General features: G+C 37.1%; 1 protein-coding gene across 3 annotated transcripts in view; it reads right to left on the bottom strand.

The window, feature by feature from the left end:
- Positions 1-2,557: 2,557 nt before the first annotated feature.
- Positions 2,558-19,089, bottom strand: part of ralgps1 (Ral GEF with PH domain and SH3 binding motif 1) — a 155,067-nt gene continuing 138,535 nt past the window's right edge. For 2 of the 3 annotated variants that reach the window (XM_073867733.1, XM_055167598.2), the window contains 10 exons: positions 14,805-14,872; positions 10,761-10,887; positions 10,479-10,633; positions 10,154-10,202; positions 9,990-10,070; positions 9,731-9,836; positions 8,017-8,109; positions 6,012-6,117; positions 5,506-5,597; positions 2,558-5,362 (listed from right to left, as the gene is read on the bottom strand). In XM_073867733.1, coding sequence (XP_073723834.1) covers positions 5,333-5,362; positions 5,506-5,597; positions 6,012-6,117; positions 8,017-8,109; positions 9,731-9,836; positions 9,990-10,070; positions 10,154-10,202; positions 10,479-10,633; positions 10,761-10,887; positions 14,805-14,872 — 907 coding nt within the window. In that variant the 3' untranslated portion in view covers positions 2,558-5,332. The remainder of the gene's footprint in view (positions 5,363-5,505; positions 5,598-6,011; positions 6,118-8,016; positions 8,110-9,730; positions 9,837-9,989; positions 10,071-10,153; positions 10,203-10,478; positions 10,634-10,760; positions 10,888-14,804; positions 14,873-19,089) is intronic. The other variant, XR_012369656.1, reaches the window with a different exon arrangement.

The following is a 19,089-nucleotide window of genomic DNA, read 5'->3' as shown; positions in this document are numbered from 1 at the left end:
TAATCTTGATATTATTTAGCATTGTTGGGTTACATAATATTATAATAATTATTATTAAATATAATCAGTAATAGCACAATTTCCAAACTATTGCACATTTTCACCTGCCTTCGATTGCTTTACACAGAATCCTGTTAATAATTTTTGGGGGTGGGGTTATACTGTGGGGCGTGTTTGGTTTATAGAAGTAATGTCACTCTCTGTAGACCATATTTTTGCTACACATCCTCATCCCATGTCGTCAATATTTGACGCATTTGACCATGCGTCAATATGTTACGCGGAGGGTATACCTTTCGCGTCATTTTTTGACGAACTGGGGACTTCAATACTATTACGTCCGTTGCATTCTCTTTCCTATTTTCTTACCATTGTCGCGTCGGTTTAGGGCCAGATTACGCAAAATTAAACAGTGTACGCGAAATTAAACAGTTGTCACCTGGCGTTGGGGTTAGAGTTAGGTACGACAGTTATCACCTGGCGTTGGGGTTAGAGTTAGGTTTGGGTAGGGATGTCATTATGTAAATCTAACCCTAAACCGACGCAAAAATGGTAAGAAAATAGGAAAGAGAATGCAACGGACGTAATAGTATTGAAGTCCCCAGTTCGTCAAAAAATGACGCGAAAGGTATACCCTCCGCGTAACATATTGACGCATGGTCAAGTGCGTCAAATACAGCTTGCTGTCAACTGCCACAAGATGGAGCTACACGTTTGCCTGCTTCTGCAACACCATAGACCAGAGGATCCCTGTATGCAGGGGTGGGCAATTCCTGGTCCTGAGGGCCACAGCCCTGCAGAGTTTAACTCCAACCCTAATCAAACACAAATGAAAAAACTAATTGAAGTCTTCAGGACTGTTTGGAAATTACATTCAGGTGTGTTCGATTAAGGTTGAAGCTAAACTCTGCAGGACTGTGGCCCTTGATGCCCACCCCTGCCTTAATGGATAGAGGAGGAGAAAGAACCCCCAAATACACGTATCAAATTAAGACTATATTTACATACTTTGTTATGATAGTTACTAGAGATATTAAAATTTATATATTTATAAATATACATTCATATTCTACATAACATTTTAAATTTACTGAATAGATTTTTACATGGTAACCTTCATTTTAATCAAGTTTCAATTCAAACTATATTTAAGGCCCCCATAGACTGTAAAAAATATGAACGTAGTGTCTGTGATGCCACAGGTTTGTAAAAAACTTTTATGAAGCCAATAGATGGCAGAGCCTGTCATCGCCATCTTAGCTGCGCATCACTTGCGGATAACCAAAAATGGGAGGGATGTGGGTGAAGCTGAGGTGGCTGGTTGCTAAAACAACGCCTGTCTAGCTCGAGTGTAGTGACAGCAGTGTCAGTTCACCCATAAAGTGTTCACGCCCTTAATTATGCAGAACTTTAAGGCATAATATGATTTAAAAGGATGAGTTAAAAATTTACCCCCACACAGTTTTCATTATACAGACCAAAAAACACTTTTTGTGCGAGGCTGTAAACATATTAATTAAGTTGGGCATTTTAACATGGGGCTCTATGGGAATCGACTCCCTTTTGGAGCCAGCCTCAAGCGGTCAATTGCAATTTAAGTCACTTCCGTATTGGCTTCATCAGAGAGATCGGAAGGTTGCCCCTCGTGGGCCCCCCAGTAAAACCACCACAACCCCCCAAAGGGAGGTCTAATTTGGCACAGTAAGATTTCTCACAGAAAAGGTTGGTGGTGTTACATTGTGCCTAGGACAGCAGGCTTTAATCTAACTTGTCTGTGGTCTGATCCACAAATGCACATCCTCTTTTTTTCACAAATATGTCTCTGTTTGTACAATTGTAAAATGCTTTAAACGGCGAAACGAAAGTCTCGAAATCCAAATTAACAGAACGGGATAAACAACTCAGGCGTATCACCTGTTTTACAAATGCCCACCCTCTTTTTTTGCATGTGCAAATTATGATGTTTGAATACAAAATAAAACAATTAATTCACATATGTCTCTATTTGTACAACTCGATACACATTCATTTAAATTCTGAATTTGACATATTCAAATCTCAAGACATTGTAAATTCCTTTGTAACGTGCATCAAGTTCACAGATAAATGTGCATGTATTACTTCATTATTTTTAGTCTAATTTCAACCCATTCATGTCATTCCTCTCTTTGAATGTTTGTAACCGAACCAATCAGAGGCCTCTGCTTCAGTTTGGTTACAAACATTCCTCAAACTATCTTCATTTGAGAAAGAAATATATACAAGTTTGTAACAACATGAAAGTCAAATATGACAAAATTTTCATTTTTGTGTGAACTACAACTATCTCAAACTAGGGTTGGCTGAAAGTAGAAAGTCATACACCTGTGGCTTGAGGTTGAGTAAATGGTATTTAAATAAGTTTAAATCTGGGGGTGAAATATTTCTTTAAAGAGCTATGTCTCAACATTGTCACGCTAAACCAGCACGTAATAATACTGAAATGCAGCCTAGTTAGAAGCTGACCAAAATATTCATGCATGTTTCAAAGAACTTGGAAACAAAACTTTGTTTGCACCTTGATCATCACTTTATTTACTTCATAAAGCATTTAGATCAAAGTTAATTTGACATACATTTCACAAATATTACACTTTTGTGGAAGAAGTCTTTCTACACCTTACAAACATGTGTCATTGATAAATGCTGGGCTTTGCAACATTACAATTTATACAAGCTTTTTGGTGTCATATTTCATAAAATAAATAAATAATAAATAAATAAGCTGAATAATCATATGAATTATGTGAACACTGAACTACAACGCAGAGCTTCCGTGGTTTTCCAAAGAACACATCAAGAAATAAAGAGTTAATTCTGATGTACCTCCACTTGTTAAGTCATGACAAAACATACCGTGTCCAAGCCTCCAATGATTTCAAGGGAGACAGCAATCTAAACATTCACGACTTAACAAGGACCCGGAAGCGGTGTCGTGTGATGTCAGACTTATATTGACCACATTTACAATCCTTCACATTTCCCAGGAAATTATTTAATTTGAATACATACACAGCTGCCCATGCTCTGATGTCTACTAAGCAGAGATGTAACAAACAAAGTTTCACAAGCTTAATTTACTCCACGTAATGTGCTCGTGTTAAAAAAACATCTGTATTTTACCAAAACGAAAATGAGAGTTGTGGCATTACTAAAATTCACCTGTGTTTTTTCTTGTCTTTCCATTAGGCAGATACACATTATGTGCCTATGCTTGTTATTATGCTGCAGGCAGTGGCGGCTCGTGACTGCTCATCCGAGGGGCGCAAATTCAAAATAAGTGTTCGGAGTGTCATGTTTGTTGCTCGTGTTTTCAAAATATGTGTTTGTTGTGTCATGTAAAGTACCATGTGCGTCACATGTTTTACAAAACAAGTGCCTGCTGCACATGCGTCAAAACCGTTTATAAAAGAGACACGTAAGACACTCCCTTATCAGTAAACTCTGAATACGCATGAGATTATGCGAGTATCTGCCAAATGCGATCGTCTCTTTTATCATAAACCCTTTAGACGCGCCCGCAACAGGCACCCACCCTGACAAGACACGTGATGCACACAGGATCGCTCGACGCGCAGAACACATATTTTGAAATCACAAACCACACACATGACGGGCTACATACATGTTGTGACGAACTTCGCATCGAGCGCCCTCAAAAAAAGAAGTCACTGGCCGCCACTGGCTGCAGGGATAGACTGTCTTCCACCTTAACATCTAACATAAACTAAATATAATCCTACAGTTGTCAACCGATTTTACACATTTCTATAAACTTTGGTCAATGCTTATAACACAGCCGTCAAAACTGCTTTTATTTTTTCAAACCAGTGTGCATAACACTGCACTGGTTTCAGTCAATGCATCTATCAAAAGCATTAAAACTGCTGTCTATTGTATATGCTTGCTAAAGAACTATATTAGAAAAAATAGGTATTAAAGTTTTAAAATGAATATCTTTTCTATTTTGTTTTTGCATTTTGTCTATATGGGCTATAATGTGAGCCAACATACATGAAGTCATCTTCAAAATGGCAACAGTATGAGTACCAAATGAAGACTTGGCATGCATGTGTCTCAGTTGGAAAGGTCAGAGGTCACTCTGTCATAGGCGACAATGATCAAATCTATTCAGCGGTCATCTCTGAGAGAAAACAGTACTGTACACCTGGATACAGTAATAATAGATGCAGTAATGTAAAGTATGGGGGAATGATTAAAATGTGGACACATACCAGTAACAAGAAAATAAGGCTCATCACAGTCTGAATCATGCTAGTTGTTATGGTATGTGACACCATGAAGATGTTGAATCCTTAGAGACCAGCAACACTGACCAATGAAAGCAGCCATAAGCGATGACACATCTTTCTCTCTGCTTTATCTGACATTGAAGTCAATGTGAATCAATGAATTCAAGAAACCGGGTACTCTTCAGCTTGCATTGATAACTGTTTCAAAAGCATCAACCTTAAAGAAATGTGCAAAATCGATAGAGCAAAACTATAACAATACAAAAGTCATTATGTTGGCACTTAATCACATAGAAACATCAAGTAGATGATGCTATTTTATACACATTATTTACAACATATTTCACACATAGCTTCGGTTTTTTAAGGTAAAACTGAATTTCAGACAGACATCAGCTGTGACTCCAATGACCAATGTCGCTTTTCCATTGTGTGGTACGACGCGGCTCAGTTTACTTTGGCTCGATCTGCTTTTTAATGGTAGTTTAGTGCCGCTACAAAGTGGGTGGGATTATAGACTTATCGTTACAGTTGCTCCGCCTCTACTGCCGTGACATCATAAATGCGATACAAACAAATGCTCAACACTGGAGCAACGAAGCATATCGATGGAATGGTGTTCTTGATATCGTACATTAAGCAATGTCGCCAGTAGTGACGATTCTCTCTGACCAATCAGTGATCTGCAGTGTATACGCCATGTTTTGGTATAGGTACGGCTTGCTTGAAACCTTAACCGGGGCGGTACTAAAAAAAGTATTAGGTACTAGGTACTGTACACAATGAAAGTGAGCTGTACCAAGCTGTACAATCCAATGGAAAAGCGTCATAAATTAATCTCTGACTTTTGCAATATATATACAGCTTCCAGAGACTCCAGTATTAGGTCCGCTTGCATGGAGGCTGAGGTGCCCAAAACGCAGTTTCATTCTCCGAAGTGTAAAAATATCATCACCTTTTGGCTACAGATCATAAATCTTTCACATTTTGTAGGTATTCACATCTTACAATTCCGCTGATTTGTTTTTCGCTTTCCAAGACTATTCAAAAGACATGAGGTTTGCTGGTATCTGTGGAAAACAAGATGAGGGATACTGTATTCCTGCACTTGGTTCGTTGTAATCATTTTTGCAGATGCTATTATATAAATAGCTTACAAATTAGAAACATCTTTATACAGGAAAGATTTTAAATTCCGTGTTGAGATATTTACCTGTGGTTTTGTACTTCTGCAAGCCTCGGCCAGATGTTTGTGCCAGATAACTGCAGAGAAACGTGATCCAGTCTGGAACTTGTAAACATTGCCTGCACCCACAAATGAAAACAAATTATCTTGCTTGACCTTATTCAAATGATGTTTTGAAACATAGGAAAACTAAACCACATGTTTGTCAAACACAATTAACACGACTAATTTTCAAAATGTTGACTACTATGTGATTTAAGCACGTCTGGAGACGGCCATTTTTTTTATAAAACACATAAGTTTCCTCTGCAATACCGAAGTGTGGTGTAATTTTAATACAATCTGACTGACTAGCGCTTAGAATTAAAAACACATTTTCATGCAACATAAAGCAAAAGAAGAGCCATAAATAATAAGTTGATGCATGATTTGCAAGGCAGATGCATAACTAATAAATTCAACTAATAATACTTTACATAATGTGTCATATATCAGTGCATCACCGGGAAACATTAGACAGGACATTGTCGTACCTCTTTCAGGATCAGTGAGCTGGAAAATGTTTGGATGTTCAGGGTTGTCGGGCAGTGCCACCATCCAACCTGTGAGTGTGATTTTTTTACATGGCCTGGATTTGTACTTCAAGACAAAAAACAATTTCAAAGAGATATATAATACAGTAGATTAACTTTAGTAGCCTTAAATGTAAACTTTAAAAAAAATATTTCCCTAAAATGTGATGTCTCCAAATTAAATTGGACCACACAATGGTTGCTTAGGGTGCTTTCACACCTGCCTTGTTTAGTTCGGTTGAATCGTACCAGAGTTCGATTGCTCACATGGTGCGGCTCGTTTGGGCAAGGGAGAATGCAGAAATCCAACTCTGGTGCGCACCAAAAGCGGACCAAACAAGCGGATGCTTTCAAACAAACTCTAGAGCGGTTCTTTTGTGGTAAGAACACGATCCGAGATCGAACCGACCTAACTGCAAAAGTACTGCGCATTTTGGACTAAACCAGCTGCCGTAGTCAGCTGTGCAGTGCTTTATCGGATGAGGAAGTGTTTGGCCCTGTCTCATGTGGACTTTCAGTCTCGCGGCCTTAAATTGCGCATGCTCGCTTAGTCTACGAGTCCGTAGGGTGCCCCATCTGTCATTTGTACGCTCCGAAGTGTGCTCATCAGCGCCCCCTTGATGCAGTCTTTGGCGAAGCCCGCACTGCAGCAGGCCTTGCGCACTTTACCAACCCAAAAGTCCTTGCGAAAGAGTAATCAGACCAATCAGACGATGGAAGGGAGGAGTTCATACTGCCGGCAACTTCTCTTCCTATTTATGGCGTGACGCTTGAGTCTGTCCCAAAATACGACTCCGGTACACCCACGTGGACTCGCATCAAGGGTCCCTAAAGTCTGCACTACATGATGTCATTAAATTCTGGACTCTGAGGAGGTCCACAAGTCCGAAGTGTGCCATTTGGGACAGGGCCTTTGTTGACAGTTTCTATTAGCAATATTAGATCGCGGACATACCTGGAGTTGCGAGGAGGTGCGGGCGGAGCCTCAGAAAATTGGTGTGTTCGCCGTTTGTAGTGCATTAAAATGTTGTTTTTAAGTCGCCTCCGCGATTCATTCTGAAAATGAATGGTTTGTCTAGAGTGCTGTATACAAACTATGTATAACAACCACGGAGACATAATCACAACGTGCAGCTGTCTGTCCATGGTGTCTGCTGTATTTTGCTTCTTTTTGTTTAATTCCAGGGTTGTTGGAATTTTGGGCATGTTGATTCTGACCAATCAAGAAGCAAGTTAGGAAATTAGTCCAAATACATGTGGCCAATAATGTGGATCTTATCACATGACTGAATTTTGGTTTGTTTCAACTGGTGCGGATCAAAGTAATCAGTGTGGTGTGAAAAGGAACCAAAACTGCTAAAAAAGTTGCAATGTATCATTTCTTGCTTTTGGTCCGGACCAAATGAACCGCACTACAGATGTGAAAACAACCTTAGTCATGACGTGGTGCTGAATGTTTATTATTTGTGTACTATCTGTGGAAGTTTGGTAACTTCAGTCTAAACGTTTGCAGTCATTTGCAGTTAATGTTCCTCACCCTACTAGCTAAATTCAAAGACAGTGTATATGATGTCACATTATTTAAAACTAATGCTGGGTACACACCAAAAGATTTTTTACATCTTATAAGATTTTCAAAATGTGATAGACACATGTTTAATATTTACATGTTTAATATTTACGATTCGTGATCGGGCGGCTCCGACGTTGTTCTGATCAGGTATGGATGGACATTCTCAACACACCTCACACCAAGGGAAAATCTGATAAGATAATCTGTAGAACCATCAAGATAATTGGGACATAGCTAGGATTGTGGGAAGGGGGGAAATCGACCCCAAATCAGCCCGATTATCTTTTGGTGTGTACCCAGCATAACCAAAACCCAAGCATGAGCTCAATGGCACCTCATACGCTAAGTAACACTGTATTTCTTATTGAATTGAATTCATAAAGAATTACTTACATGTCTTCGTTCATTTGCTCTTAGTGCTTTAGAACCAAAATAGATAAGAATAGAGCCAGACAACACAATCCAGTATCGCCTCCATGATGAGAGCTGTCATACAGAACAGACAAAAATATAACTTTGTAAAAAAGTGTTAAACATTTTGATTTTATTTAACCAATTGGAACCCTTTTGGGTCATATAATAATTTATTTAATTCAATGTTTAAACAGGATATTTCTGGACATTTCATTCCTTCATATTACCCCAGAATATAACTTAACCTAACTTTTTTACAATTTCACAAAAAAATATAATTTCCAGTGTGTTTCTTCATTTCCAAAGTGTTTCGGTTTACCTGTGCAATCATGCCCATGAGGTAAAACACATGGGTGATTCTCACGAAACCATTGAAACACCACGGCACTAATGATTTTAGCTTTAAAATGTGTAATATAGTAACATTAAAAAGCATCAGAATTAACACAATACTGTGTTCTACCTTGCACAATGTGTGATTTCAACATAAGAATTTATAATTGTAAATTTTATCTCATTTTCGGCTGAAATTCTCATTACCGCAATGTGTCCGGCTGTGTTTGAACATGCGTTATGTTGTAATTTAATCAAATTAACACAAAAATATTAAGAAAAAAAAATAAATGGATGTTTTGCTAGACTACTTTAGATGACAGAAAAAATATTTACTGAATATTCATGTATAATAATAATGAAGAAAAATTAGGAAAATGATGTGTCCATGCCTGATGTTCTCATCCTCCGCAACACTTTTTGATAACAGTTTAAGCACACATACAGAATTTTAATAAAGTTTGATTTTGAGTGACCAAGCACATGGATCAGTTACTTCAAGATGGCTACCAGGTAAGATCATTTTTTACAGTTAATTTTAAATATTGTCTTGTCAGAATGCTTACACGACATCTTGATTATCATTACCGCAACAGATGCTTATTAAATGTTAATTTAATTAATAGAAGCATAATACTTTGATTTTAAATGCATGTGCAGAATCTTCAAATTATGTTCTTTCAGGTTTGTCATGTCATTTTGAAAATATGTCAGTGTTGATGTTTTCTGACTGTTGCGGTAATGAGATTTTTTAGGACTAATTTTTAAAATTATGTTACAAAAAGTGTTAAATGATAAGTAAAAGTTTTTAAATTAATGTTCCCATTTACTCCAGACTTTGTTTTTCAATGTCTGTTGGGAAAAAAGTAAATTTAAGAAATTTTTAAATTATCATGCTTGACATTTTTAAAACCAAGTTTTCGTGAGAATCACCCACATATTTTCGATCGCATATTATATGATCATATCTCTCATGTGTTGTTCTTTACTTTCCTTTGTTTTTGTTTTTTTTTCTTTTCTATGTATTTCCTTATGTATTTATTCTTTTATAAACTCTCATCCCCCTGTACCAGGTGTAGGCTGTTGGAATAGGATGGACTGACATGTTAAAAACTAATGTTATACTATATCATGTTGTTTTATGATTCAAAATAAAAATATAAGTTAGAAAAAACACACATTTTCTACAATGCATTTGGGAATATAATTAAACTAAAAATGAGGAAACAATCGTGTTTGGGGCTCACGATATGCCATTACCATGTACAGAACTCTTTTTATTTATCTATGCCTAGGTAAATACAGTTGTACATTTTACGCCACCATTAAATATTCAGAAAAAAACTGGCCGCACACTTACAGTTGGTTTTTTGCCCTCCTTCATCAGTGTCTTCCTTCGTAATGGCCCTTCAATGGTTATACTGCTCAGAGAACTGCATTCATAGCTGGACACAGCCCCAGAGGTACTGATGAAAAATAAATGTATAATTATTTGCTTTCAATATGACTTACCCCAAACATCCTTCAAACATGTCATTCAACACAAATCACAAAGTTTTATAGAATAACAGTTCAATTACATCAAATCCAAAGCCATGTACTTAAACATCAGCTCATACCTGTAAACATAACTTCTGCTTCTAGGGGACCTACAGACTGGAACTCGCCAGTTTGGACCGAGTGTTGCGTACATACGACCTCTGAAATAAGATCAGAAGGGATAATGTGTTTTTGATTTGCATTCAGACATGATTAAAATAAAAATAAAAAAGTGATGTCTCACCTTTCAACAGTACTTGATAATTCATCACTAAATGAACTTTCTCTACTGCCTGCAACAGAAAAATGATAAATGATGAGAGACCAATAAACAGCTTTCTTTATTTCAAAGTCAAGGGCTGAAAGAATATTGAAGAAAAGTCTATTAATGCAAATAAACTCAGATAACTGATACACAGAGACTAATGTGAAGTTTTCAGAAAGAAATAACCCAGTGCAAACATACCTAAATACTGCTGCCATCTAGTGGTAAAAACACTAAAATGACACATGAGGGATTTGGTCGGTTTATAAGGCTGTAATTTACACAAAGGACAAAACAGAATTACCCAGTGAAATGCCATTGGTGAACACTGAATCATGGGTGTGGTTTCTGACAGGACTGTGTGATTCCAAGAAACTATCGTCCAGCAGGTGTCGAGCCTTTTCTTTGGCTGGGAAAGTTGCACTTTTACTCTCCGCCACACCAAACTGGCACATCATACTGAAAAGAGAAAAAGAAAATTCGAGCTTGTTTGTTGTTTTTAATCCATTTAGTTGGGACAAGGTGACCAGTGTTTATGTCATAACACATATGGTAGTGTTTTAATGTACTGTAGCATGATACTAACTTATTTCCCAAGCTGTGGCTCTTCCTGTGTCGGGCAGGAGGAGGGGTGGGGATATAGGCTACCACTGATGTATCAGGACAGGTCGGCCGGCGGTTATATCTCACTGAAGCTGACACTTCTGAGGGACCTGTACAAACACACATGCACGGATTTACATAACCTTACATTTAGCAGACGCTATTATTCAAAGTGACTTACAAATAAGGTAACAATTGAAGCAAGTCAAATCAACAAAAAAACATAAGTAAATCTCGCAGTAAACAAAGCCATAAACAATTTTTATATTATATATATGGAAGGAATAGAACAGGAAAGAATAGGAGAAGTAGATGTAATTGCTAGTATTGACGGAAGGGATTTATTTTTCTAACTGTACACAAAAGTTTTCTTTTCTGTCCACAACAAACAACCATAAAAACTTACGATAAAATCTCTGGCTCTCGATTGAAATAATTGAAATAGTGGCATAGTTTCACAGTTAAAATAAGAACATTCAATTTTATAAACTAGCCATAATATTACTGGCCTGGTAAAAAAACAGACTTCTTTCTCCAGTAAAAACATTTCCTGCTGCCTTATGTTCATGGCCTTTCCACAATAAAACGAAACCAGAGAAGTTTTAGTGGCAATGCTGGAAATAGTTTTTATTTATTATTAGAACTGCGTTAATCATGACATTCCCTGTCTTTAAAAGCAGTTTAATAGATCCCATAGTGTACAAGAAGAGCTCAAGATTAAACAGAAACAGGTTAAACTGCCTGAATCGGAAGTTGCTTCTAATGCTACCAGGAGAGGTTGTGTCTTAGAAACCTGCAGATATCTGGGTCAAGAAAACATTTGTTTTCCTTTTAAATATGCCTTTATAGTATTTATTTTATTTGACCAAGTGTGTTTTTCATTGTCTATGACATTAATCATAGAATTAAATTAAAATATTTATAAATGCTTGAATGTAATTAGAAATTCCCACCTGATGCCTGTTTGCTCCACGTGTACTATGCATTAATGGAATGGTGAAAATAAATTCTATATTTATCTGAAAACGAGGTATGTTCAGGCACATTTTTGGCATGTTGCTATTTTGAGGAAATTAAATATTTTTTGGGTTACACTCACCTAAAGGATTATTAGGAACACCTGTTCAGTTTCTCATTAATGCAATTGTCTAATCAACCAATCACATGGCAGTTGCTTCAATGCATCTAGGGGCGTGGTCCCGGTCAAGACAATCCCCCGAACTCCAAACCGAATGCCAGAATGGGAAAGAAAGGTGATTTAAGGTGATTCTGCTCAGTTACTGGGATTTTCACGCACAACCATTTCTAGGGTTTACAAAGAATGGTGCAAAAACGGAAAAACATCCAGTATGCAGCAGTCCTGTGGGCGAAAATGCCTTGTTGATGTTAGAGGTCAGAGGAGAATGGGCCGACTGATTCAAGCTGATAGAGGAGCAACTTTGACTGAAATAACCACTCGTTATAACCGAGGTATGCAGCAAAGCATTTGTGAAGCCACAACACGCACAACCTTGAGGCGGATGGGCTACAACAACAGCAGAAGACCCCACCGGGTACCACTCATCTCCACTACAAATAGGAAAAAGAGGCCACAACCCGCATGAGCTCACCAAAACTGCACAGCCGAAGACCGGAAAAATGCTGGCCGGTCCGATGAGTCTCGATTTCTGTTGAGACATTTAGATGGTAGAGTCAGAATTTGGCGTAAACAGAATGAGAACATGGATCCATCATGCCTTGTTACCACTGTGCAGGTTGGTAGTGGTGGTGTAATGGTGTGGGGGATGTTTTCTTGGCACACTTTAGGCCCCTTGGTGTCAACTGGGCATCATTTAAATGCCACGGCCTACCTGAGCATTGTTTCTGACCATGTCCATCCCTTTATGACCATCATGTACCCATCCTCTGATGGCTACTTCCAGCAGGATTATGCACCATGTCACAAAGCTCGAATCATTTCAAATTGGTTTCTTGAACATGACATTGAGTTCACTGTACTAAAATGCCCCCCACAATCACCAGATCTCAACCCAATAGAGCGTCTTTGGGATGTGGTGGAACGGGAGCTTCGTACCCTGGATCTGCATCCCACAAATCTCCATCAACTGCAAGATGCTATATTATTATTATGGACCAACATTTCTAAAGAATGCTTCAGCACCTTGTTGAATCAATGCCACATAGAATTAAAAGGGGGTCAAACACAGTATTAGTATGGCGTTCCTAATAATCCTCTAGGTGAGTGTATTCAAAGAGTGCATTAGTAATATGCGCCTGAAAATGTGACAAAAATGCATGTACACATGGACACGCAGCAGCCCACAAACATTTTTAAATATGAAAAATTAAAGGATTTAAATGTAAAAAATGTTATGGGGTCTCTCAATTACAGGACTTTAGAAGGTCCTAAAAACATTTTTTTTTACATAAATCTTAACATGGTGGTCTTCGTCCTCTGCTTACAGTTTTTCCACACAAACTCTGCGATCTAAATAGGGAATCGGCATGGCGCGAGTGCAACTGGCTTTTAAAGTGGATGAGAGATAAGACTCTCATTGGTTTATTGCACATTACGCCCAAAACACACCCATTACTCATTACGAGAATAGGAACAACCCTTTTAGACTGTGGGCCAGGCGCATAGACCATATTTCCCGTCGTTAAACTAGCAAAAGTGGATTCGGACACCCCTTAAGTGCACTTGCGTTGTGCGTTTTAGACCATGCTCTTAGATTGTTAAAAAAGGGCTCTTAATGTGATTTAAACATGCATTATCACATCATTTACTGATTTGTGAGAATGATCATTGATGCCTTCAGCAGAACATTATCTCAATATTCTATTACCAATTGCCACACTTCTACCACAGCTGTTACAGTCATAAAATGCTTAATTTAATTCAACTTCCAGCACAACCATCTGATAGACAGAAAAAGGAAACATGCTAATTGTTCTGCTTCTCCCCAGAGGAAATTACATAAGCTATGATGATCTCATTCAAGGTCTCAAACAACTTGGCCCTTAATATTGAGATGCTTCAGTTTATATAAAGACTGTCTGTGTGGTGAAAACTATATTTTTTGGGGGGGGGGGGGGTCTAAAGCTATTTCATGCATTCTGACTTATTAACACTGTTTAACAGTTGGATTCCTTATGCTAAGCATGCAAAGTGTCCAAAAAGCAGTTGGACGTATGACCGAGTATTCCTGTGCCGAATGCACTTTGCCAGGGTTCGTACAAGTTTTGAACAGTTTTTTCAAACATGAAAGATTCATACGTAACAATCTTGATTTATTTTTTCCATGGGCAATTTCAGAGCAGGAAGTACAGTGGAAGTCCTTATATGGACATATCGCCCAGAATGGCTCAGGTTTTCCGAGAAAGTACTTGTACAGCTAATCTGTATAAATCTGATTAAACTAAAGACTCTTCGGATATATGAAGGATGTAATACTACTCTATAGGTACTCAAGATTAACATGAGATAAGCGGCAACAGCTTGTGTTATGTAAGCTTTAAATTTTCACTTTTCTGCAGGACTAAATTAGCGCAAAGGCAGCCTTAAAGGGACATTGCTGGGTTAAAAAAACAGCATTTTTAGAATGTAGGAACCAATATGAGTCATATGGGTTGAATTTTGATTTCTGTGTGAACTTGTAATTTAAGGTCTAGATTAAAAAGCAAACAACCTATTCACATATTGTCCTATTAAGAGTTAAATCTACTGCCCAAAAGAGGTTCAAAAGAAAGTTACTAAAGACTCCCGAACCACTTTAATGGTGTCAGGTGGTTCCTATCAGTCAGACTGAGAGCAATAAAGCTCATGGAAGAAGTTTCTTCTGTTTAAATAAGCGTCTGTGGGGCTTATCTATAACACCCTGAAAATACTAAGGTTACACAGGTCTCACTTTTCATTGGCCCACCAACACATGCATCTGTGAAATCCCTCCAACTAATTCTTTAGCCGAATTACTCATGATTCCTATTTTCCACTGGTTAACACGGAAGACAAGAGATCAACCTTTACCTCCAAGATCTTCTTTGGAGGACACCAGACGAGGTGAGCTGTTCCCAGGTTCAATCTTCAAAGATAGTCTGTGGTGAATGAAAACAAACAAAAAGTGAACAGTGTGAATGGCCTTTAGTACACAAAATATGCACTATATTTTATTTATATTCTCTATTGACTCAGCAAGGCGACACAGAGTTGTCTGTGTAAAAGCAGTGCCAAATGGCAGGATGTACTGTAAGTGTGGCCTAATTATTTTAAGACTATCGCAAGATCAATGAGGAACCAGAGCTGTAGTTTTCCAACCTCAGAGAGGTCCAGACGATGATGTCAGGATCCCAGATGAAAATTATTACCAGTTTTTTTACCCTGCTTTCCTTTCACATCCACCAAACCGTGAAGATGCAAGATTGCCAGAGTGTCCTGGAAGCCCTAATCCCTGTCTTAATAGTGAAATGACATTGTATGATGGCTTTATAATCTGGTAATGAGTAGGTTTTCATAGGGGGTAACTTGGCTATGAAAACCCTTTTTCCATGTATAACTATTACCACCTGGCATTCATGTAGTGACTATCTAAAGTAATACAGTATTTTAAAACAGCTCATATTTAAGAACCAAGTTAAAGACAGTCAGATCACAAAAACCGTAAAAGCCCTTTATTTACACCTTAACTAAACAGTGTGCGCCTTTGATATAAACTACAGTTTATCTTCACAACCCATTTCTTGTGCACAGAACACTGTACACAATCTACATAAACAATAATTTCCTGCATGACCTAGATTTAGTCGAGATGCGTTTCATCTGCTTTGAAAAGTAAACCAGGCATGTCATTTCTATATAAAGCCTGGAAAAAAATGTGTGAATTATGTCACCGTGCCACAAAGAGGTCGTTCTTCATCTTTTTAGGTTTTATTTTATCATTATCTTCATGGCCTGTGTTTGAAAACCTTACCAGACCAACAGCTTCAACTAATTACTGTCAGCTTGTAGAATGTGTCTGAAGAAATAATCCAGTACATTTTAATAAGATGAAATAACCATCTTCCCCTGGAATAAAATAACTCAAGACCTTGATGCTGTAGGCGCAGAGATCCGGTTTTACATACTGCACTCATTATTAGAAAAATAAATGTGGGAATTGACTGAAGTCACATTATGTTTAACCACATGACATGAAAATCAAGATTAGCACAGATCAACTAAGATCAGTGATCTTAATTTGCTATTTGCGCTTGTAAGTGTAATTAAAAAAATAAGTTTAATAAAAAAAATTATTTAGGTAAAGTAACATTGCCTATATGTACAGTTTCCAGCATGCATTGCATGGGACTGAGTAATGTTCAGTACTTGTTCTGTTGGTATTTAAAGGAAAACACCACCGTTTTTTCAATATTTTACTATGTTTTCACCTCAACTTAGACATACATCTATTTTTTCAATGTGTGCAATTAATCATTGTCTGGCACAGTAACATTATCACTCCTGTAAACTCCCCCCTCTCACGCAAACTCAGTAAAAGGAGGACTGATGATGTTACTGCACGCCGAGGTCAAAGTGCTGCAAACTAAGTGCTCTTTCGCCATACAATATAGTTCTCATTTTTATCCGCTTAAAAAATTGACAAGTTTTATTTTTTGCCACCATACTTACTCGTGTAACTACTCATGTAACAGTCTTTAAATAGGGAAAACATGGAAGTGTTTGGTGGCTTCTAAATTCATCCCTGTTTGGATCCTAAGGAATGAATAGGGCTAGGCTAAATGCTAACATATTCACAACGCACTGTACAAAGATTAAAAGTGCACTCATTGAAAAATGCATTATTCGTCTAAGTTGAGGTAAGAACATAGTAAAATACAGAGGTGGAACGTAACGAATTACATTTACTCACGTTACTGTAATTGAGTAGTTTTTTTTTGTGTACTTTTACTTTTTTGAGTAGTTTTTAAAATCTGTACTTTTACTTTTACTTAAGTATGTTTTGTTTAAAGTATTGTACTTCGCTACATTTTAAATCATATCCGTTACTGAGTAAAAAATATTTTAAAAAAGCAAGGTGATAAAGACGCGCAATGGATGATTGATGGGCGGGGCCCGCGGGGAATGCGCAAAAAGAACCATGGAGACGGACGAGACAGGCGCGCGCTAATGCAGACCCGCCTCAGTTCAAATCTCATGAAAGAAACCCCTGGTCATATTTAAGCGACCATTTCCACTGACGGGAAGCTCATTTGCACGACCCGTTTTTAATACAATGCGCATTATCCTCCGCAGTCTAGCAGCTTCGCGTCAAGTCAAACACAACTTCAGAACGTCCTCGAGAATGCGCAGGTCATTAGACATTGCAGAGAGAGAGAGAGAGAGAGAGACAGAGAGAGAGAGAGAGCGAGAGAGAGCGAGAGAGAATAAAGGTCTGACATCAGGTACCCAGATCAGGGAAGCTAGAAGACAAGAAACGTGTCAAAAGTATAAAGCCATGGCACTCATCTCATTATATGCTCATTTAAACTAGATTTATAGTTTAATAAAATAATATATATTACCAGCAATACATCAATTACAACCTTACTATAGTGATTGTATTTACAAGCTGCTGACCACCTTCAAAAGTGCATAACTCACATGTAAAATCATTAAATAATTCCATAAATGTTTCTTAGTTTAAAAAAGCTTTTTATTTTATTAACTTTTTGTTATTGCACTTTAATTGTAAAGATGTTCCTACAATTAAAAACAACTAGTTTGAGATTTATATTCCCTTGTCGTTTTTGAACTATACTAAAATCCTCCACCTTTTCCCGCTGTAAAAAAGTAACCTTTACTCTGAATAAAGTTAAAATGATTTACTTTTTACTTGAGTAGATTTTTAGACCAGTAACTTTACTTTTACTTAAGTAAAATATTATTAAAGTAACTTTACTTTTACTTGAGTACAATATTTTAGTACTTTTTCCACCTCTGGTAAAATATTGAAAAACAGTGGTGTTTTCCTTTAAAAGAGGTTATGTTACATTGTTAAATTTTAGGGGGTTATCATTGGGCATTTGCCTAGGCTAAAAAACTAGTATTAGATCTTGCTTGGATAAGAAGGCATTACACTGATAATGCCATCGATGTGATTGGCTGTTTTTACTTCATTACAACTTTGAGCTTTGTTTCAAAAATATGTTGGACCAATTAAAGACATGCATTTGACATCTGAAATAAAATTAAATTATTTTAATTATAAAATTATTAAATTATTTATTTGGTTTAGGTTAAATTAAGTTAGTTTAGTTGAGTCAACTAAATTGTGCTGACTCAACAAAACAAATCTAATTTAAATGAATAAATAAAATTTTGAAAATATTTGTTCAGTTAAATTAAGTAATTAATTCACTTTTTGAGAAAAATTTCCTCATCCTACAGTCGTTTCATACAAAATTCTGATGAACACTAAGGAAGATATGAAGAGTTTGGTTCCAAAACGCAATAAACGCCATAAAAAAAAGAGTTACCACCAAAATCTGTATTGTATCAGGTCAGTAATATAAAGTAAAATCTTAATTTTATGCAAAAGTTGATATCTGCCATGTTATTCTGTCATCTTTTCTCCAAAAACGCGATAAACGCCAGTCCAACTTCTTCGCAAAACATAATAAATCTGCCCAACAAATCACTGCACACCATGTAAACAACAATGGTGGTGCATTGACTACACACAGATTCCTAGTTTTCCTCATCTACTTTGTACTTCGTGATCAACAAAAAAACTAACAAAAAAATAATACCTTTGTTGGAATGGATAAACATGTGGTGGTATTTTGTGGCGGGGAAGAAACGTAAGCCATCAAAATCGAATAATTTCCGTGAGAGACGGAAAAATGAAAGCTGTGCTTGTTCTCACACAACTGCATTAAGCTTCTGTCATGCTAACACATTGACCCCAGGATCTTATGAAAAACTTTACATTGTTTTACTCGAAGTCAACAAAAAGCGAGCAGGACCAAAACATTTTACAGCTGATCACTGTCAAAAAAGTTCAGCGACAACGTCCCAAGGATAACAGCAGTAATGATAGGGTTCTAAATAAGACAAAGTAAGTGTTTTGCACTAGTCAACAAAATAAATAAAACATGCCAAAGATGAGTGCACATTTAAATACTGATTCAATAGATTTATAGCATTTTGAAAAAAAAAACTTGTCATGGATTTACTGCAAATTTGAAAATCAAATTATGGATTTTAATTTTTAATGTTATTATAACCTAAAGATGCTATGTGAAAGTTTGTAACAGAAAATAGTGGTCTTCATCTT

This window comes from Misgurnus anguillicaudatus, chromosome 5, assembly GCF_027580225.2.
Source record: "Misgurnus anguillicaudatus chromosome 5, ASM2758022v2, whole genome shotgun sequence".
Classification (NCBI taxonomy): Eukaryota; Metazoa; Chordata; class Actinopteri; order Cypriniformes; family Cobitidae; genus Misgurnus; species Misgurnus anguillicaudatus.
This window is presented reverse-complemented; position numbering and strand designations above follow the sequence as displayed.